Genomic DNA, 22,260 nt, shown 5'->3' with positions numbered 1-22,260 from the left:
TACTAAAAATACAAAAAGTAGCAGGTGTGGTGGCACATGCCTGTAATCCTAGCTACTCAGGAGGTTGAGGTAGGAGAATCACTTGAACCCAGGAAGCGGAGGGTGCAGTAAGCTGAGATCCTGCCATTGCACTCCAGCCTGAGAGACAGAGCAAGAGTGTCTCAAAAAATAAAATAAAAAATAAAATCTGTTTCATTGAGTAATGGGATCTGATGGTTAAGAAAGAGAAAAAAGAAAAAGAAAAAAAGAAAATCTGTTAAATGTAATTTGTCACTTAATAGAGTATAGAAGAAAAGTCATATAATCATTTTATTAGGTTCAGAAAAAGCATATTATTAAATTCAACATTAATATATTTTTTAAAGTTCTTTTGGCAAGCTAGGAATATATTCTGATAAAGAATATGCCAAAAAAAATCCCTGCAATACATATCATTCTTATTCTGATAAATTAAAAGCATTCCCATTACAATCAGGAACAAAACACAAATGTTTCCTTTGATCATTTTTTTTGTTATTGAATTGGTGAACCAATCCAGCATGGTTGGAACTCCATAAGTAATAATAAAACTAGTGGGATTGAAAGAAAAAAATCATACTGCTATTATTTGTAGCTAGTATGTTTAGATAATAGAAGACTAGAAGAAGCTATATACTATTAGAAAAAGAAAGTTTATAGCAAAGTTGTAGGATACATTTGATATATAAAAGTTAATTGTATTTTAAAATCCCTTTTATGATTGAAATAATAAATATTAAAGTTAATTGGGAATATATGTAGCCAAATATTTGTAAACCTTTTGTAGAATTGGAAAACTTTATTAAAAGATAACTTAAAAATATAGAAATATGCCATTATTTGTGGCTGCTTTGGCTGTGATAGTCTAATATGGTTTTTCATTGCAGACTTTGCCTTCAAAAGAAACGTTTTTAAATACTACACAAATGCCTTGCCTGCAATCAGCTTCAACTTGGAGTAACTATGAACATGATTCAAAGTCTTACCTATTAAGAGAACATGTATCAGAGTTAGATTCCTCTTTCCATTCTGTTCTGTCACTGCCATCAGGTAAGCCTCCTTGTAACGATTTCTAAGTAACGATATTTTCTGTACTGAAATCTAATCCTCTAAATAAAGAGAATCTAATAAAATCTTATTTCATCAATTATTTTGTTAGTAGATATTAGAACTAACTAATGCCTTGAGAATTAAATTTGTTATAGCGGAAGTAATCTAGTCGCATGCACATTTAATGTTCTATCTGTGTAAGTTGATTCTTTAATTCCTTCTAACCAATTTGATTTACTTTGGGAAATTACTAGAGTTTTATCTTATTTGTTAAATTTTGAGCATTTTATTGGTAACATGGCTGTGCCGTTGAAATGCTTCCGAGTAACGTTAAATCACTGTTCTTTTTCTAATGTTTTGTTGTACATGGAGGTTTCCCTGCCATAAAATATTTCTCCATTTATAATCTGCACTGAATTTCTCCAAGAGGGAAGAAAACTGCCTATCTATAAATATAGTCACTCTCAACAGTATCTGTAATCTATGAGCAAATGAGGCTTGTACATCCTTACATCTCTAAAGTGTTTTTTTTCTTTTTTTTTGAGATGAAGTCTCATTCTGTCACCAGGTGGAGTGCAGTGGCATAATCTCGGTTCACTGCAGCCTCCTCCTCCTGGGTTCAAGCAGTTCTCCTGCCACAGCCTCCTGAGTAGCTGGGACTACAGGAATGCACCAGCACACCCAGCTAATTTTTTTGTATTTTTAGTAAAGACAGGGTTTCACTATGTTGACCAGGATGGTCTTGATCTCCTGACCTTGTGATCTGCCTGCCTTGGCCTCCAAAAGTGCTGGGATTACAGGCGTGAGCCACCATGCTGCACCACTTTTTTTTTTTTTTTTTTTGAGACAGGGTCTTACACTGTTACCTAGGCTGGAGTGCAGTACTGTGATCATAGCTCACTGTAGGCTTGAACTCCCGGGCTCAAGCGATCCTCCCACCTCAACCTCCCAAGTAGCTAGAAATACTTGGGTGTATGATACCACACCTGGCTAATTTTTAAATTTTTTTGTGGTAGAGAGAGGGTCTCACTATATTGCCCAGGCTGGTCTTGAACTTCTTGCTTCAAGTAATCCTCCTACCTTGAACTCCCAAAATGCTAGAATTACTCTACGTCATTTTAAAAGTTTTAGTTCTTGATTTTTGTGGAACCTTTACACTCTAGTCTATATGGGAACTAAAGCAAATATTTAGGGGATAAAGAAAACATCCCTCGAACTGGTTATCTCAGGTTCTTCTCTATATTGGGAGATATCTCAACTTGGTTTTGTTCCATTTTCCACTTACGGTTCTAACCGTCTTTTAGATTCTCAAAATCAAGGGAGTGATCCTATTTGTAAGGCACTATGTTTTGAACCTGTCCCCCTGCCCTGAATCTCAATTTAGTTTTTATCAGTAGTAGAGTGGCATCTTAGCTACACCATACCTTGAAGTAAGTTTCTAACAAGACTGTTTTATTCCGTCTTTGAGGAAACTTTAATAATATGAAGAAATAATAATCTATATAACAATAATAACATAGCTGATATTTAGTCTTAGTATATACTGGGCCCTGTATATATTAAGCACATTACATTTTCTTGTTTAATTCTCACAACTCCATGAGAATAGATACCATTGTTCTGTGATGACATAACCCTGAGACCTGGTATAAATACTCTTTATCCTGAGACTCTTATGTCCCCCTCTAATAAATAAGATTAGATTGTTTACTTCCTATTTCTTTATATCCATTCCTTCTTATATTAATTTAATAAAATCTCAATACCTACTACACATAAGTACTAATAAATGCTAGGACTATAAATACAAATAAATCCCTCAAGGTACTTGCATTCTAGTTTAAAACAACTAAAATGTAAACTAAGTGCAATGAAATACTTTTATAAAAGCTGACAGGTCACGTGCAGTTACTAAAAAAAGGTATACAGATGGAACAAGAACCTTTTCTTGTTAGATCATGTTTCCCCACAAACCACAAAGAACAGTGGTAGAATTGGTGATATTCTCCTTATAAGAATAATATTGCTTTGGAGAAACAAATCCAACAAACTTGTTTAGGTAATTGGAAAATATCAGAATCCTGAAATGTTTAAGGAGCATTTTAAAGGACAATATTTAATTTATATTCCCATTTTCATTGTGTTACCTAATTTTTATATGGCCATATTATAATACTGAGATCCAAACTAATCTTACCTCTGTCCCCTGGAACAAACTCCATGATACTCATGAACTAATTTTTGCTTTGCATATTTTTCCACACTCGAGTATGGATCTGCCACTAAGATACATCATTTGAAGAGGAGATAAATTTTTTTCTGTTTAAAATCCAGACCCAACCAGGTGGGCACCGTGGCTCATGCCTGTAATCCCAATACTTTGGGAGGCTGAGATGGGAGGATCACTTGAGCTCAAGAGTTCAAGACCAGCCTGGCAACATAATAAGACACTGTCTCTAAAGAAAAAAATTTTAAATTAGCCAGGCATGGGTTGTGCACCTGTAGTCTCAGCTGCTTGGGAGAGGATTGCTTGAGCCCAGAGACTGAGAATGCAGTGGCCAGAATCATGCTACTGGACTCCAGCTTGGGCAGTAGAGCCAGCCCCTGTCTCAAGAATAAAAAGAAATAAAATGCAGACCTTTCCTGGGTCTAGCCTCATTAGTTTCCTTAAAAATAAAGTACCTTCTTTCTTTTTATTTGATGTACCTTGTTTTAATAGCCAGACTTTCATTATTATCAACTGCTTTACAAAATATGTTCTCAGGGCCGGGCGTGGTGGCTCACACCTGTAATCTCAGCACTTTGGGAGTCTGAGGCGGGTAGGTCACCTGTGGTTGGGAGTTCAACACCAGCCTGACCAACATGGAGAAACCCCATCTCTAAAAAAAATATTAAAAAATAAAAATAAATTATAAATAAAATATGTTCTCAAGGAAAAGTTTAGTTGTCTCTTAATAAATGCTTTTTAAAATGATTTTGTTTTTTCATTCTTGGCTGAAGAAAAAACCTTTCATAAATGTGAAGCATATCGACTTCATTGCTTAACTCCTCTTTGGTTGTGAGAGTACAGAATATAAACATAGTGAATTGAATGTTCTAAGTCTGTATTTAGAAACAAAACTAGTTTGTCAATAGGTTTTAATCTTTATAAAAGTAGATTTATTGTGATTTATAATATAGTAAATGAAGGGAATGTGAACCTTGATGTTTTCAGAAAAGGTTACATCTGAATTACAGCGGTTTTCTGCCAAGAATTTAAAAGCACGTAATTATAGTTTTTGGAACCTGCATTATTTCAAATACAAAGATTGTAAGGATAGGATGGAATGGATTTAAGGTCAGCCAGATTTGGCTGTAGATTTTCTTAAAGACTTCTTGTGTATATTTGTTTCCATTCATCTGTGAATAGCATTTATTAATATTTATAAATACTGTTCATCTTAGGTACTATTTTAAGAAGTTCATGAAGTTGTTTCTGTTAGCTTTTTAATTTGTTAGTTAAGTACACCTAACCAGTAATTTCTAAAATACTGCTACCAACATGCTTGGAAAGAGTATTTTGCCACTTCTGACAGTTGTTACATTTCAAACTTCTGCTTATCTTCTTAAGCTCATGTACTATTTATAGAAAGAAAGCGATTTTAATGTTACAATCTGTAATCCTAGTATTACAAAGAGTGGTATTTGAAAATGCCCTTTTGATTTTATTTTTCCAGATGTGCCTCTTCATTTTCACTTTGAAACATTGTTAAAAAAGACTGAAATAAAAGGCAATCTTGCTGAAAATAAATTTATAGATGAATATATCGTATCTCCATCACCTGGTATGTCACATTTACAGTTCTTGTATTTTATATGTTTTTTATGTCTTTTCTGCTTACTATTTTTGCATTCTAAGGGAATAAAATTTAACAAAATAAAGGAAAATCCTTAATTTTTAATACTTTTTATAAATCATGTACACATAAATAAAAAAATACAAGAGCAATCTTAACATGAAATGTGTGATATCTATTTATTATGAAATATTATTGATAAATATAATAAAAATTTAAATAAATGTGGAGAAACAGTATTTCTGTATAAGATCAATAAAGATATAAATTCTTCCTAATAGTTCATATGATTAATGTAACTTGAAATTCTCATAGAATTTGTTTAACTTAAAATAATTCTAAAGCACAATGGGAAGACCAAACAGGGGAAAATATAAAAGAAATAACTGTAAAAACTTTTGAGAAAATCTAGCCCAACACATATAGAAAGAGGAGAAAAATCTATAATAATGTAGATTGTTTTGCTTACATTTAAGAAAATAGATAAAGTAAGTAAACTCTATAGTTGATTATATATCAGGGAAGATTTGTGTATCAGTGGGAAATTGGAGAGCCATTTGAAAATGTTACTGTTAGTCTTTTTCAGTAAAATTCTTTCACATATGTATTTAATGCTATGAATCAGAATACTAGTTAATTCCAAGAACTGCAAATAAAATATTAAGACTACAAAATAAAACTTGAGGAAATTATATTGAAATGTTTATGAGTGCTGTGAATGGGAGTGAGGTCTATGCTTTGAAGCAATTAGAAGAAAGAAAAAGAACATATTTTGATTATCTACAAAGTTAAAATCTAAACATCAGAAAAGTCATATAACTCTAGAGGCAAAAACTCAAGAGTCAAATGAATACCTGTTATAGCTGGAGTCTTATTATAAAATAAATTTATAAAAATCAGCAACTTTTGTAAGTACCAATAGTAACTAGATAGCCTATGTAAAGGAATAAATTATGCTAGACACATTGACAATGAAAATATAAAATATTCTTTATCAAACTTAACAAATACCTACATGAGGACTACTACAAAAGTTTAGTGACAAACATGAGGATATTCCTATATGGAGATAAATATCCTGTTCCTGTCAGAGACAGTATCATAACTAAAGTTGTCAGTGTTCCCCCAAATTAATTTACAAGTGGAATATAATTCTAATCAGAATCAGAGGTATTATTGGAACAAAGTTATTCTGAAGCTTATCTCAGACAGAAAATGTTGAAGAACAGCCAATTAAATTAGAAGATTAATAGCAGGACTATGAAGTTATAATCATTAAAACATGGTGGTTCCGATAGAAGCCAGATCAAAGGGAGCTTAAGAAAAGCCTAGAAACAGACGGTGATATTTCCTACCACGTTGAAAGAATGGCCTAATCAATAAAAAATAATAAAGGATAACGAGAACAACAGCAAATTCTTATGAACCCTCCTTTATATGTCAGCACTGGTTGAAGGGCTTTATATTACTTATTTAAGTCTAACTCTGTGATGTAGGTATTATTACTCTCCTTGACTAATCTTCCCCAATCACAGTTGAGGAATAGAAAAGCCAGAATTCAAACCCAAGCTCTATGTAACTAAGTTTTTTTGTAATCAGAGGCATTAAAAAATGACTCTTTGCAAGAATTAAAAACTGAGATGACTACCTCGTAAAGTGCTTTAAAACAAATTTAAGGTGGATGAACATTAAAATACATTTCAGTTGGATTAAAAAGTTAAAAATGAATGTCTTAAAGGAATAAGAAGGAAATGTGTTCTTGATAATAATGAAAATAATAACTAATATTAACTGAGAGCTTATATGTCACAGTGAGAATGTTTACTACTTTTGCCAAAGCATTAGTGATTTTGAACCTTATAATCATCAGTTTGGGCATAACTACCGTAAAAACAGCACCTTCTAATATCTTGGATAACATTAAAAATTGATGCAAGCCTTTGGGGAGCTCTGTAAAATGGATTACAAGGCTTTTAAATTACGTGTTTTTGTATAAGCTAGTGTGGTTTAAAAAAATCCCTTGTTTAGTTTTGTACCTATTCCCAGTAAATGTTTACTGAACTGTTAACCCTGTATTCTGACCCAATTATTCCATTTCTAAGAATCTAGTCTAATCCTAAATATGAAATAGCCTTTATTCACAACTGTATTCATCTTAACATATTTTTGTGATAATGAAAAATTAGCAAAAACTTGAAGAGCATAATAAGGATATGGTTAAATATACTACAGTGGAATAAACACCCTTAAAAAAAATCTTAGCTGGGCGAGGTGGCTCACGCCTGTAATCCCAGCACTCTGGGAGGCTGAGGTGGGTGGATCACCTGAGGTCAGGAGTTCAAGACCAGCCTGGCCAACATGGCAAAACCCTGTCTCTACTAAAAACAGAAAAATTAGCTGGAGTGTCCTGGCACATATCTGTAATCCCAGCTACTTGGGAGGTTGAGGCAGGAGAATTGCTCCAACTCAGAAGGCAGAGAGGTTGCTGTGAGCCAAGATTGCGCCAAGGCTCCACTCCAGCCTGGGCAACAGAGTGAGACTCTGTCTCAAAAAAAAAGAAAAAAAATCTTAAAAGTTAATATAAGGATGGAAATGTACTTATATGTTGTCATATAAAAGGCTGAAAATATTTTACTTCTGTGTCTGGTAAAATTATAGACATGTAGAAATATTTATTCTTATATCAACCAAATGCAATGTGTGGACCTTGTTGAGATTGATTTAAACAAACCTGCTGTTTATACACACACATAGTTTTTGAAACAGAGAAATTTGAACATGGACTAGCTGTTAGATATTAATGAATTATTGTGAATTTTGCTACTTATAATAATGCATTGTGGTTACATAAATGCATACACACTTTTTCAGTTTGTTAGAGATTCACACTTAACATATATGTAGATGAAGAGATATGTCTGGGATTTGCTTTAAAATACTCTAGCAAAAATTTGGTGGGAGAGATGAAACAAGATTGGTCATAAGTTGTTCACTGCTGAAGCTGAAGGATAGGTACATGGGAGTTCATTATTCGACTTTCCTTTTGTGTTTGAAATTTTTCCACAGTAAAAATTAAAGAGAAAAAAAGATGAAGGCACCAAGGACGAAGAACAATTAGCTATGCTTAAGGGAAAAAGCCTAAATAAATACCGGAAAACATAAGTATTATGTGCAGTTACCTTTTAATGATGCGATTTCCCTTGTTGGAATTTGTCCTGAGACTACATTTTTTTCAAAAGGGAAAAAAATGTATACATGAAGATGATTATTTTAAGAATGTCTGTAATAGCATTATCATCATGATGATAAGTACCATGGCCAACAGCTAGGGAATAGCTAAAGAACATCATTTCTAATCAGAGGAATGTTACACTACCATCTGAAAAAATAATAGAGTGCGTTATGTAATAAAAATATATTTATACATTTAATTAAAATTGTGATTTCATATTTGAAATATATGAAATATAAAACGTATTATTGACTGAGAGTATACAAATATGAAAATATATGCTATTAGAGAAGATTAGATAATTATATTTTCTTTTAATGTTGTGCTACTATTTGACTTAAAAAAGTAAGGCAAGCCAGGTACAGTGGCCCACACCTGTAATCCCAGCACTTAAGGAGGCTGAGGCAGGAGGTTCGCTTGAGGCCAGAGTTCAAGACTAGAAGGTCGAGGCTACAGTGAACCATGATTACACCACTGCACCCCAGTGTGGGTGACAAAGTGAGACTGTTTCTAAATATAGAACGTAAGGCAGTTAAATGTGTTAGGTATACAATTAAGGGAATGCATAATGTAATGAGAGATTTCATCTTATACATCTGTCTAAAGTAGCTAGTCATTAATTTTTCCTCTGGTTAGTGATTTGAGTTCAGCACTTATTAAGCATTTATTGCCAGGCAGACTATTAAGTGCTGAAGAGTCAAAAGGTGAGTTACAGGAAATCAAAATTATAATGTAATGGGGGAAGATACAAATAACTATTATATAGTATAATGGACACAGATGATAAATACATTTGAAGGCTGAGTGCAGTGGCTCATGCTTGTAATCCCAGCACTTTGAGAGGCTGAGGTAGGGGATTGCTTGAGCCCAGGAGTTCAAGCCCAGCTGGGCAACATGGGAAAACCCTGTCTCTACAAAAAATATAAAAATTAGGCAGGCACGGTGGTGCATGCCTGTAGTCCCAATGTTTTAGGAGACCGTTAGAATGCAGAGTCTGATTTAGTAAGTCTGGAATGGGACACATTTCTTACAAGGTCCCAGTGATTCAGATGCTGTTGGCCCATATTGAGTACCAAGTCTTTAAGTAACAAAAACAAATATATCTCTTGTCATGGAGACATGAAGTAGTATTCAAATATCTATAAATAAGACTGGGTGGTGGCTCACACCTGTAATCCCAGTACTTTGGGGGGCTGAAGCGGGTGGATCACCTGAGGTCAGGAGTTCAAGACCAGCCTGGGCAATATGGTGAAACTCTGTCTGTACTAAAAATATAAAAATTAGCTGGCCTGATGGTGCAAACCTGTGGTCCCAGCTACTCAGGAGGTTGAGGCACAAGAATAACTTGAATCCGGGAGGCAGAGGTTGAAATAAGCCAAGATCACGCCATTGTACTCCAGCCTGGGGAACAGAGTGAGACATCATCTCAAAACAAAACAAAACAAAACAAAAAACCAACAACAACAAATATCTATAAATAACTTGGCCAAGTTATTTATAGATATTTACCCTTCATGCTATAGGGTAAATTGCATGAAGGTAAGCAGACAGATCTTTGCTTGGATTTATCCTGTAAGGTCCGTTAGCTTTGGCAATTTACAACGGCATTGCTGATTTCAGGCAACAAGTAGAGAAAAGCCAAACTGTAGTGGGTTGAAGAGTAAATAGATCACTAGTGAGGAATACCAGACAAAACCAATTTAAGAGTTTATACTTATGAAAATATTCAAAGTTATAAAAGTTATGGAAGACAGTGGAACTGTTTGAGATACAAGACCTTAATGAGATCTTCCAACTGCAATGACATCTGCAATGAATAATTGAAATTATCTGTATATAATATTATAGGGATTATTGGTGAAATTTGAATAAGGTCTATAGATTAGGTAATGGCAGTGAACTGCATGGCTACATAAGAGAATGTTCTTTGTTTTGAGAAATACACATTGATGTATTCAGGGCTAAAGAGGTGTCATGTCAGCAACTAAATTTCATTTGTGGTCTCAAAGAGGGAAAGCAAATGTGATACAATGTTAACATTTGGGTGATTTCAGTAAAGGGTATATAGACATTTTTTGTTCCAATTCAAGTTTTCTGTAATTGTGAGATTATGTCAAAATAAAAATTCATTTTTTAAAGATAGATGGGAGAGGAGGACCATAACCCACACAAGCAAGCCAGAAACATAAAGCTCAGTCTTGTTACCCACACTTCCTCCTGCCTAAACCACTTGCCAAGTTGTCAATATGATCTTACGTGTTACAATTCAGTTCTTTCCTTCTAATACTCTTACAGTCCAGCATCTCTTATCTATACTGCTGAAACAGACTTCTAATCCATTTTTCCCTTTAATCACTGTAGGCAGTGACCTCTTCAAAATGCAAATCAAATGTCACAAACTGCTCCCTATCTCATGGCTTGAAAATATTTGAGCAGGAATATTCTTGATACCTTAAAACCCTGTCTACATAGGCTGGCTCCTCCCTCATGATTCTTTCTCACCATGCTTCCTTACTCTACACTACATAGCTGTTCAATTCCCAAATTTGTCCTGTTCTCTTGGGCTATTGCACATGCTATTCTCCTCCTGGCTATCAGCTATTTCTGTTTGTATTTGAAATCTATCACTTCATCTGGGGAAGGCTTTGCTAGAGCTCTTACTAGTGCTATCTTTTACATTCTCAATAACATCATGTCCTTACACAGCTGAAATGCATATTTTCTATCACATTACAATTGCATTCCTTGAGATAACACCTGTAAGCTACAAGGACTGCTACCAATCCTAGTTTTGCTCACCTAGGATTTAGAATGGTGCTTGCCATGTAATTGGTTCTCTGTAAAGTAGTTGGATGAATAAAAGGGAAGAAAGTAAAGACAGGAGATATGAGAGATGCTATCAAAGTGTGATCTTAGAATGGACTCTAGGAGAGGATTGGGAGAGGAAGAACTGAAAGGCTGGGAGGTTTATCAACAGAACAACTGAAGAGGATGTGTAGAATTGTCATCCATTTCCTACTGTTTCAAGGGTCCATGAAAACCTTTTAAGACAATAAAGAATTAGAATGAAAATGATGTGAAGAAATCATTTGAATAAAATTTAATTTAAAAATCATCTTTTGTGAAAGTTAAGACTCCTTCTGAACATTTGATGTTTTCAGAATAGTGGAGAATTGCTTGTAGAAAATAAGAGAAAGGTGAATTGTCTAGCATTTGCTTAAATGCTACAGCAAAATATTATTAAAACAAGAATGGACACTAACTTTTAAGACCTACATATGCTTTAACACACACATTTTAAACTCCACCTCTCACAAGTCTAGTTACCATTTTAGTAAGTTTAGATTATTCCTGTCATGCTGTTATCTTGTATTAATAACTTTTAGGGTATCATCTGTGATGTGCTATTTATGATTTTTCATTTGCTGTTTGACATTCAAGTGAATCATTGAAATCTTAGGGTTTAATATTGATTCTGGAAAAAAAAATTAGCTTTCATTTCTTCAGCTAGTCCCTCCCTTTCATCCTCTCCAGTCTCATCTCTTACCCCATTCTGGTCTTTTTTTCTCTCCATATTTTCTATCACTCTCTTCTGTCATGTTATGGAATTCCTCTTCCAGACCCTGATTTTGATTTTCAGCAGTGTCCATTAAGTTACTTAGCCTAGTGATGATTTTAACATTTGAACAATTGTTTCTGACATTCCTCTAGAGGGCCTCCTACCTGTTTCTTTTGACAATATTAGTTGTTTAAAGAGTTGCTAATCTGTATTCTGTGAATGCTTCATTAACTATTTTTTGAGATGGTTCTTCCACTTGTAGTTTATACCCCTTTTTTAATGTAGTGTCGGTATTCAGATTTTTAAGTTGCTACTCAGTTAAAATTGTTCTACCACTGCTGTTTATGGGACCCTTTTGATTGGAAAGGTATTTTCAGAATAATTTGGGGATGGGCAGGACATTTCAAAGTGGGGCACTTGTGCATTGCCTTAACTCTCCAACCATTCATTTCTCTGCCCAAAGCTGTTTTGTTAGGCCGACTGAGATACTGGCATGTGCAGTCAATCCAGCATTTGCTCCAGATAGTTGTCCTGCTTCCAGTTTTCCTTTCTTCTGGGTCTAGAGCACCTTTGGCGTTCATCCCACATCTTTGTGGCAGTACTTCACTGTGTGCTTCTGCTCTGGGTTTCCTCTTCAAATTCCATACAGTATTAGTCTTCCAGAGATTCCTCAGAAATTCTGCTTTACAAGTTCCACTTTTTGCTTGCAAATATGGATTTACACGTGCATATCTGTGCATGTGCCTATGTAAAAAATATTTGTCTATCATTTTTAGAGTCGTCTGCCATCTTGAAACCAGACACTCTTGTCAGCTGGTAGGCCATGCCCTTTATTTCAGTGTCAGTGAGTTTGGCACTTACGGCTTACATATTTTTGTACTACTTTCCACATCTCTCAACCTTTAAAAAAATAAGCCAATTTGGTTATTTAGACCAATCATGATAACACTAGCATTTACTGAACACTTATGTCAGACACTTATACTATTACAGGAATAAATTCATGTAATCCTCATAACCCCAAGGTCGCTGCTATTATCCCTATTTTACAGATGATGCAACTACGGCACAGAGAATGGCTTAAAGCTGTGTTAAATACATTATTTTTAAAAAGTGAAAGAACGGTGATAGTCACTGTCAGGATGGATGAAATCTGGTTCTTGCTCTCAAAGTCTAGTCTGACCATGTTGAATCTTACTTGGTCCTAAATTATTTCCAGATTTAAGGGTAAGCAAGAACTTTCTGATCACTGCCAAGATTTATATATCTGAGCCAATCCTCACTCTGTAATTTGGAAGGCTTTGAGAACACATCACCTTCCCTTTTCATCCCCCTCAAAAAATGGAGAAAATATAAGAAACTGGAAATTCCCGGGGATGTGTTGGAGTTGTCTATCTTGGTATTTAAGGTTATATTTATCTGTAATTTTGAACTGGTATCTTAATATTCTGCATTTACAAATAAAAACAGATTAACATGTTCATTGTCTGTTAAGGAACTAAAACTTAGTATCTCCTTTCCATTCATTTTAGTACCTAGTACTTCTCTGAATCAATGGAGAAATGGATATTCACCTATATGTAAGCCTCAAATAAGGTCAGAATCTTCTGCACAACTGTTACAGGGAAGAAAGAAAAGACATCTGAGTGAAACAGCATTAGGTAGGTTAAAGCGAGGATATAAGCGGTAGTGCTAAATATTAAAAATAAAAAATTCTGATCTTAACCTGTCTCATGGGAGTTTATAATCCAGAACAGCCACTAATTACACAAAGCATCTATGACCCTACAAACATAGAACAGCATATTCCCAGTTAATTCAGAATTATTTGTGGACTGGTATCTACCCACTTTATGGCAATTAAGTATTTCCCTCCTGTGTTCCCTGACTAGTTGTCTTCTACCAATCATTCCCTGGATGGGATTTAATCTTCAAAGTTGTGTTCCAGGCTCAAAATAGCCTAGTGCAAAGTTACCTTACAGAAAGTGATAACCGTTTCTGGTACCTGCTGTGGAGATGTTGATGCACTGCAAATTGCTCAGGATCTTGAGAAAGTGAACAAGATTCAAGTGAAATACTCAAACACCTTGTTCAGTTCTCCTTAGGAGCCTATAAAGTTAAGAGTTCTAAGATGATCAAGAGATACCTTTGGAAACTAGCACTCCTCTAGTAATACAAAGAGGTTTATTTTGGAGATTTGGGACAAGACAGTTGCCACAGTTATTGCAAATGATAAAAAAAAGTTAACTGGCAAGAAATATTAGAAACTACAGCCAAGGTGGCTGTACTAGGCTATAATTATAGAGAATGGATTTAATCTGTTTAACTCTGGTGTCTTTAGATAGCCCATGATAAAAGACCTACCTAGTCACTATCTGATAACTATCTGCTCAGCTACAGTGTAGCAAAAAATGAACACATTCCCACACATGTCCAGAGGTTTCATTAAGCTTTTTAGTGTATCACTCTTGAACAGAGCACCAGGTATCACCTAGCTTTTGAGGAACTTTCACATATGCATACCAAAACATAAGAAATCTTAAAAAAAATTAATAAGATGCAACATGAGATATACATTACCTAAGATAGAAAATGTTTCATTTGAATTGACTGATACTTTAGATCTAACTTCAAGTTTGATGTACATACAGGAATAGAACAAATGAAATGACATACTACAAAGAAATAACTAGACAATTCCAAAAGGGTAGGACATCCGGTCCAGCCTGTCATATATTAATTTAATGAAAAATAATTTATTCTAGACTATAAGAAACCTAGGAGGCAACAGCCAATTTTAATATGTAGATCCTTATCTGAAGAAACTAGCTATAAAGGCCTTTTTTTAAAAAAACAAAAAACAAATGGAGACATTTAAATATGGACTATATTAGATTTTGTGTCATACAAGAGGACGTTCTTGTTTTAAAAGACTTGTATTAAAGTAAAATAAGGGCAATAAATAAGTAAATACATACATATATATGTGTATATACACACATACTCTTAGAAACAGGGAATTAAAACAAGAAAAATGAACTTGGAAGAAATACAGAAAATACCAATAGAAAGTAAACTTCTAATCAGTATCCTGAGGGAAATGAGAAAGTGCATCTATGAAAGAACAGATGCTATTAAAAAAAAAAGTGCCAGAAAACAAGTACTTTTTTAAATATGTACTTTAATAGCAGAATTTTTTTTTAAAAATTGAGTATTCAGAAGACCAAGGGCAGATGCCTCACAGAAATGAGAATAAAAAGTCAGATATGAAAAGTATGAGACCAGATAAGAAAATTAAGATAGTTCTGGTAGTTCAACCACTAATAGGAGTCACGGAAAACAAGAATACAGGGATGAGATGAGGGATTATTCAGGGAACAATATGAAATATATTGGATAAAAACTGCCAAGGCCTTAGAAAATGGAAATAACTTATGGTATGACTGTGAGTAAATCTCCTCTCTTTTCGTTTCCTTTTGTTTTCTAATACATGAATTAAGAAAAAAAGGAATCAATCACCTGTCATGCAATTAGGAAAATAATTCTAATGATACCTATTAGTCATGTTTAATGGCTCTTTCCATGGCAGGTGAAAGAACTAAACTTGAAGAATCTGATTTTCAACACACAGCATCAGGATCCCATAGCAATTTTACTGCTGTTTCTAATGTCAACGTTTTATCAAGAACCCAGAATTCATCATCACGAGTAGGTTTTTCTGTACGTTGAACTCTAAAATAGCTTTAAAAATAAAAGCACCTGATTTTAAAAATAATTTTATGTATTCTGCTAATCTATAACAGCCTTATTTACTAGCACATATGAACATTAACAATTATCTTGTTAGAAAACAGTAAATCTGACTCCATACAACTTATTTTTAACTATGAAGCTAAAAGTTCATTAATATTTGGTTATAACTTCTTTTTCTGTTAAAAATTTAAATTTTATCATGTTCATCTCTATTCCTTAACATATGAAGCTAAATAAAGTCTTACTAATGAGAACTGTTGTTATTCTGTTTTGTTTTGGTTTGGTTTTTTGTTATCTGGCCAGGGAATAGAGAGGTGGGAGGCTTTAGAAATGAAGAGTCTGAAGCTCAGGAACCAGGAACACATACATGAAGAGCGTACTGAAGGGCTGACCAAAAACATTTCACCACCTTTCCTAATAAAAAGTGGGGTTGTTACTGATCATTTCATTGACATTTAGGATGATATATGCTAGTTTTTTTCTGATAAAGTGTTTTACATTTTAAAATATATTTTTATGGTCTTCAAAATAAGCTAGTGTGTATGCACACATAAATACACATTACACATCTACCAAGAGACTGTTCTGGTTTACAGAAGGCAGAAATATTTTCTTATTTGGTTTTAACATATTTTAGTCAGGCTCTGTAACAATGTATTCACAAAAATTATGTAATAGGTATACTGCCATATTATCTTTATATAACTGATGAAAGGAGGGTATCATTACAACTACACAGTACTGTTAAACTACTGTAATCCTGTTTTGCAGAATACTGCACGACGGAGATTGAGAAGTGAAAGCTCTTATGACATAGATAACATTGTGATTCCCATGTCATTAGTAGCCCCAGCTAAATTAGAGAAACTCCAATATAAGGAAATACTCACTCCAAGGTATGTATACTTACATCTTCATATTTTTCTTCTTTCTTCCTTCCTTAATAAACTTAAAATTTCAAAGTGAAGTTAGAATTTTAACTAATGAAAGGAGGATTCTTCTCCCAGTTCCTTCCCTATAGCCACAGAGGGGAAATGGCGAAAAATAAAACATTACTAATGCCTTTAGAAAAAGTGTTATATAGTATCACAACTGATTTCTCAGTTTTTATTAAGATTGGGAATTCCTAATTTACTTTAGCATTCTTAGTCTTTTTTTCATTCAGTGTCATTTAGTTATCTACTATGTATATGACACTAAAAGGTACTTTAGTGACATAAAAACTATAGCAACAGATAATCCTCGCCCTTAAAGACAACGGTGTGGCCTATGTTGCAAAGAGTTCTGTGTTTTCATGGGGTATTCACACTGTAAGACAGTAATACCTGTGACCAAAAAAAAAAAAAAAAAAAATTATGTATTGCCAAGTCAGCAATAAAAACATTTAAAAGATGAGTGGGAAGGCCTGGAAAGTCATCCATGAAGGAATGGGAAGGTGGAAGGGCATTTACATAGGGATACCACAGCAAGGCACAGGACAAGTGTGTAAGGCTTAGCCAGATACTGTTTTGTGCAGGTTGATAATAGAAGGCTAGAAACAAAGTTAGGTCCAGATTGTGGAGGTCCCTAAATACCATGCACAGATCTGCTCCCTACTAGCAGTAAAGTTAGCCAAACTTTTTAGAAATGAGGAATGCAGTTTCTTAATATAAATACGACACCAGGAAGTAGAGACAGAAAGGTTGCAAATAGAGACAGGCAGGTAATAATTTCAGTTAATTGCTATACATCTCTATTCTAATTTCTTAATTTCTTTTATTACTTCATCATTAAATAAAATTGAAAAGGAAATTATGAAATTTGAGGTATTATGACAACTAATTTTTAAAAGAGTTCTCCTGTGAGAACTCCTATCATCTGTGGATACCTGTTGCATAAGTAATAAATCACATTTGTGGCTATGATGCTCTATAGCAAAAATATATTTCAACTTGCAACGGTAGGCTGGAGCTAGCTGGTTGGGCAGATTGTTAAATATGACTTCTGTGAGCCAGTTGTTAAACTACTGATGGCTCAAAAGGGGCTATGGTAGGCATGCATTTTCACACCAAAGAAATGGGCAAACATACAAATCAGGGCTTTTTTCTTTCTCTTACGTTTTGGCCAGGCCGGTTTATCAGCATACCACTGACTTAATTCAGTCAATACATATTTATTGTATATGTATATACAATAATTTTATATATATATGCAATTGTATATGTATAAAATGCAGCTATACAGAACAGTGTTCAACATTAAGGCCAAAAATAAAGTCTCATTTTCTCTTTTGTCCCTTTCTCATAACCCAAATATTTTTTCTTTTAAAAAAATATTAAGGCCGGGCACGGTGGCTCAAGCCTGTAATCCCAGCATTTTGGGAGGCCAAGGCTGGTGGATCACAAGGTCAAGAGATCGAGACCATCCTGGTCAACATGGTGAAACCCGTCTCTACTAAAAAAAAAAAAAAAAAAAATACAAAAAATTAGCTGGGCATAGTGGTGCGTGCCTGTAATCCCAGCTACTCCGGAGGCTGAGGCAGGAGAATTGCCTGAACCCAGGAGGCGGAGCTTGCGGTGAGCCGATATCACACCATTGCACTCCAGCCTGGGTAACAAGAGTGAAACTCCGTCTCAAAAAAAAAAAAAAAAAAATTATTAGAATACAACAATTTGAACCATGGAAATGCCAAGGAAGGAAAACTCTAATACATTTAGCTATGCTTAGAGTATAAAATTGCCACATTTAGATAAATAAAAGCTGTTTAAAACTGGTTTTTATCTTCAACAGCTGGAGGATGGTTGTTCTTCAGCCTTTGGATGAATATAATTTAGGCGATGAGGTAAGCTGCCTTTCATGCAATGAGATAATTATACATTATGTATTATGAAGCCTGCTTACTTTTGACATTCAGGGAACTAAAGGAATATATACTTACACTGATTTTTGTTTTGTTTTCACTTATGAAAGGAAAGTTCTTTTAAAAGAATATTTGGCCGGGCGCGGTGGCTCACGCCTGTAATCCCAGCACTTTGAGAGGCCGAGGCGGGTGGATCACGAGGTCAACAGATCGAGACCATCCTGGTCAACATGGTGAAACCCCGTCTCTACTAAAAATACAAAAAATTAGCTGGGCACGGTGGCGCGTGCCTGTAATCCCAGCTACTCAGGAGGCTGAGGCAGGAGAATTGCCTGAACCCAGGAGGCGGAGGCTGCGGTAAGCCGAGAACGCGCCATTGCACTCCAGCCTGGGTAACAAAAGCAAAACTCCATCTCAAAAAAAAAAAAAAGAATATTCAAAAAAATGTTTTGTGCAAATTTGACTATAATCCTCACAAATACACAAGAACTTAAAAAGACCCCAAAATACAGCATTTATGAGTTTTTGAGATACTGAACTTCCTGAATATACCTTCATTCTCTGTATTAATCAGTTTTTTGCATGAGATTAGTCTCATTATTCAAGTTTAAGTGCCATTTTCAGAATCTTAGGGCCAATTTGCTCTTCAGTTGGAAAACTCTGGACTTTAGAAGAGTAATGTGGTATTTATCTCATGTAATACTTGTTGAGTCTAGGGTAGTTCTCATAACGGTAATCAGACATTAATGTTTTTGTAGTGAAATACTCATAGGAGTCTATAAAAATAGCCTCACACCATTTCAGATCAGGCTGTGACACCAAATGAATTATGAAAAATTTGTTTTTGCAGATTTTTGGATTTTGGAGTTGCAGGTAAGGGGTTATAAATATGTATGGGTAAAATTATTTCAAGAATAATTATAGGGAAAAATACTGTGTAACCAAACTAATTCCAAAGTGCTGGTCTCTAGAAGAAGACACTGTTGAAGACACTTAATTTCTGTCAAGTAACAATCTTTCTATGCCCAGCGGTCATGTTTTTCAACTACCAAAATTTACCTTTTAATGACCTTTCCTCTTCTAATGTATCCTTCCTTACTTCTGAATGATCCTAGCCAAGAAACTCAAATTATTAAACACCATAACCAAGGTAGTGTTCCAGGTTCGAAATCTAGATAAGCCATTCATTAATTCTGATTTATATAAGACAATGTTTTACTTTTCTCTGATACTAACATGTTCTTAGAATAGTGCGTGCTCCACAGTGGGCAATCAATAAAAACTCTTGAATGAATAAGGCACTACACTAAGCTGTAGCAAATGGAAAGTACTGTGAACTCATTTGTAGTCTACTGCAGTCTTCAGATATGAACCAGTAGTAAACAAGTTTTTAAAAAAGTTTGAGGCTGCAGTGAGCTATGATGGTACCACTGCACTCACTGCAGCCTGAGCAACAGAGATCTGTCTCTAAAAACAGTAATTGTAAAATAACTAAAACAACTTTCTGACTCCCTTTTCAGGAATTTGAAGCTCATCTTGTAACATCTGTTCTCTTGACTTACAGACAGCATTTATTTTAGTTTGCTTCCTGCTGTTTTCTATGTGATAAACTTTTTGAAACCTTGAAACCTGACTTTTTTTTTTTTAGACAGAGTCTTGCTCTGTTGCCCAGGCTGGAGTCAATTGGTACGATCCTGGCTCACTGCAACCTCCACCTCCTGGGCTCAAGCTATTCTCTGCTTCAGCCTCCTAAGTAGTTGTAATTACAGGTTCCCCACCACCACACTCAGCTAATTTTTGTATTTTTAATAGAGACAGGGTTTCACCATCTTGGCCAGGCTGGTCTTGAACTCCTGACCTCATGATCCACCCGCCTCAGCCTCCCAAAGTGTTGGGATTACAGGCATGAGCCACCGCACCTGGCCTCATCTAATATTTCAAAACGTTTCTGATTAAAGCAAAAATCTTTATTTCTAATTCCAGATGGAAGATCTTTCTGATGAAGTCTTCTCCCTAAGGCACAAAAAATATGAAGAGAGAGAGCAAGCCAGATGGTCATTATGGGAGCAAAGCAAGTGGCATAGAAGAAACAGCAGGCAGGTTACAAATTTAAAACCCAAACCATAGAATCCATGTGAAATGAACAAAACTTCTGCATGAATTTTGGGGGAGACCACTAAAAAGGAAAACATGATGTAACAGCAGCTATTTATGTATAGAATGAGTTTATATTCAAAATATATTTAACTAATTATATAATGATAAAAATTAGTTTCTATATTTTACTATGTTTCTTTTTTTTTTTTTAACTATGTTTCTTAATGTTGTCAGCCTCAGGAATAGATTTAACTAATAAATATGTGAAAATTCTGTGTGTATATAAAGTAGGTCATTTCGATCAACTTTTATAATGGACCCAACACTGGGGACTGGAGTTTAAGTAATCCATTTTAACATCACTACTTCCAAAATACGTTTTCCTTTAAAAATAAAAAAATTTCTCAAGTAACCTGTTCAGTCTAAAAAGTCTAAAATACTTTTAGAAACACAAATGGGCTTTGAGGGAGGGGGAAGTAAATCAGACATGATTATTATATATATGAGAAAATCCCTGGTATTTTATATTTATTATACATTTGATCATTTTTAATATAGCCAAAACTCAAAAAGCAAGATTGTGTGAAGTCTGATAGTCACTTTAGGTAAGGAACATCTTTCATTTAATTAGTCAGACAAACATAAAAGCAAACAAAATACACAAGAACAAAAAAACCTCACTTATAATTGGGTAAAATATTTCATAAAGTATTATTCCATCCTCTTGAGCATGAAAATCATAAATAGCATCAGAAAGATCATCAGAGGAATTTTTAAAAATCTTTTGGGCAAAACTGTTTAAAGTTACCAAGTTAACTTGACTCAGTGATACCTTGGGTTGTTCATACATTTTCAAAAAATACCAAATAATTGTGTTTTCCTCATTTTCTTGCTAGAGCTTACAGTAAAAATGTTGAAGGACAGGACTTGCTTTTGAAAGAATACCCTGATGTCTTTAGTAGTGGTCAGCAATGTGCTGCTGCAAGTCCTTCTGAGCTTCTTTCAGAGAACCATGATCTGTGTGCACATGGCTTACCTTCTTTAAATGAAAGTCAGGAAACCAAGGTAAGTGTAATATATATAATTACACTTCCCATTCCTTGCCTTTTAACTACTTGATTGTAGAAACTACTTTTTACAAATTAAGTTTCTAACATCATTACATAACAAATTCAGTAAGACAGGTATGGAAGATCTGTATTCCACCATTTTGTGTCCACTACTAACTACAATCACCTTGTGTAACAAGTCAATTCAAACTTCCACATACTCATTTATCTATTAGAGAATGGAGGTACTATCAAAGATTCATTACAAAACAAACCTGATTAGTGAAAAATAGAACCTGCTACATGGGCCAAAGTTAGCTATTTCTTTCTCCTCATATCTAAGATTTTTACATGCCTCACCAGACTTAGTTCCCACCTCAAAGGGATTGCTTTCTAACACTGCATCCATAAAATTCTTATACCTTTCTTCATAAATAGGTATTGAAAAAGAACTAGATCTAGAATGGAAAGAGTAGAGATTATAGAATTAATAGGCAAGTTGCAGAAAGCTAAGGAAAGAAAAAGTTCATAGATACTTTTAAGAATGAAAATGAAGATATTGTACAAGTAATCAAACCTAAAAACTTTCAAAAGGGGCTTTCCCAAAGTGCTCTTAGATTGGAAATAAAGACCATTGCCTATGGCAGCGTTTCCTCTTCTTGGCAGAGACAAAGTAAAAAAATGATTCCCAAAAGTCACTAAACAATTCTCAATATATTCCATTTTGAGATGCTAGACATTTAAGTTGAAATGAAAATTTGTACATTTATGTGCAAAAAGAACAGAACAAGTTATTACAGTATGGACATTTACAGATTACTTGTTAG

General features: G+C 34.5%; 1 protein-coding gene across 6 annotated transcripts in view; it reads left to right on the top strand.

Moving 5' to 3' along the window:
- KANSL1L (KAT8 regulatory NSL complex subunit 1 like) overlaps nucleotides 1-22,260 on the top strand; it is a 148,766-nt gene that overhangs the window by 124,694 nt on the left and 1,812 nt on the right. For 3 of the 6 annotated variants that reach the window (XM_078328422.1, XM_078328423.1, XM_008999405.5), the window contains exons 7-14: nucleotides 906-1,068; nucleotides 4,785-4,892; nucleotides 13,228-13,356; nucleotides 15,285-15,403; nucleotides 16,220-16,344; nucleotides 18,218-18,269; nucleotides 20,271-20,383; nucleotides 21,281-21,449. In XM_078328422.1, the coding sequence (XP_078184548.1) occupies nucleotides 906-1,068; nucleotides 4,785-4,892; nucleotides 13,228-13,356; nucleotides 15,285-15,403; nucleotides 16,220-16,344; nucleotides 18,218-18,269; nucleotides 20,271-20,383; nucleotides 21,281-21,449 (978 nt within the window). Of the gene's footprint in view, nucleotides 1-905; nucleotides 1,069-4,784; nucleotides 4,893-13,227; nucleotides 13,357-15,284; nucleotides 15,416-16,219; nucleotides 16,345-18,217; nucleotides 18,270-20,270; nucleotides 20,384-21,280; nucleotides 21,450-22,260 lie in introns of all 6 variants that reach the window. The other 3 variants (XM_035305595.3, XM_035305594.3, XM_035305593.3) reach the window with 1 other exon arrangement.

Source organism: Callithrix jacchus, chromosome 6 (genome assembly GCF_049354715.1).
Source record: "Callithrix jacchus isolate 240 chromosome 6, calJac240_pri, whole genome shotgun sequence".
NCBI classification, from domain to species: Eukaryota; Metazoa; Chordata; class Mammalia; order Primates; family Cebidae; genus Callithrix; species Callithrix jacchus.
Note: the sequence above shows the minus strand (reverse complement) of the source record. Positions and strands in the feature narration are given on the sequence as shown.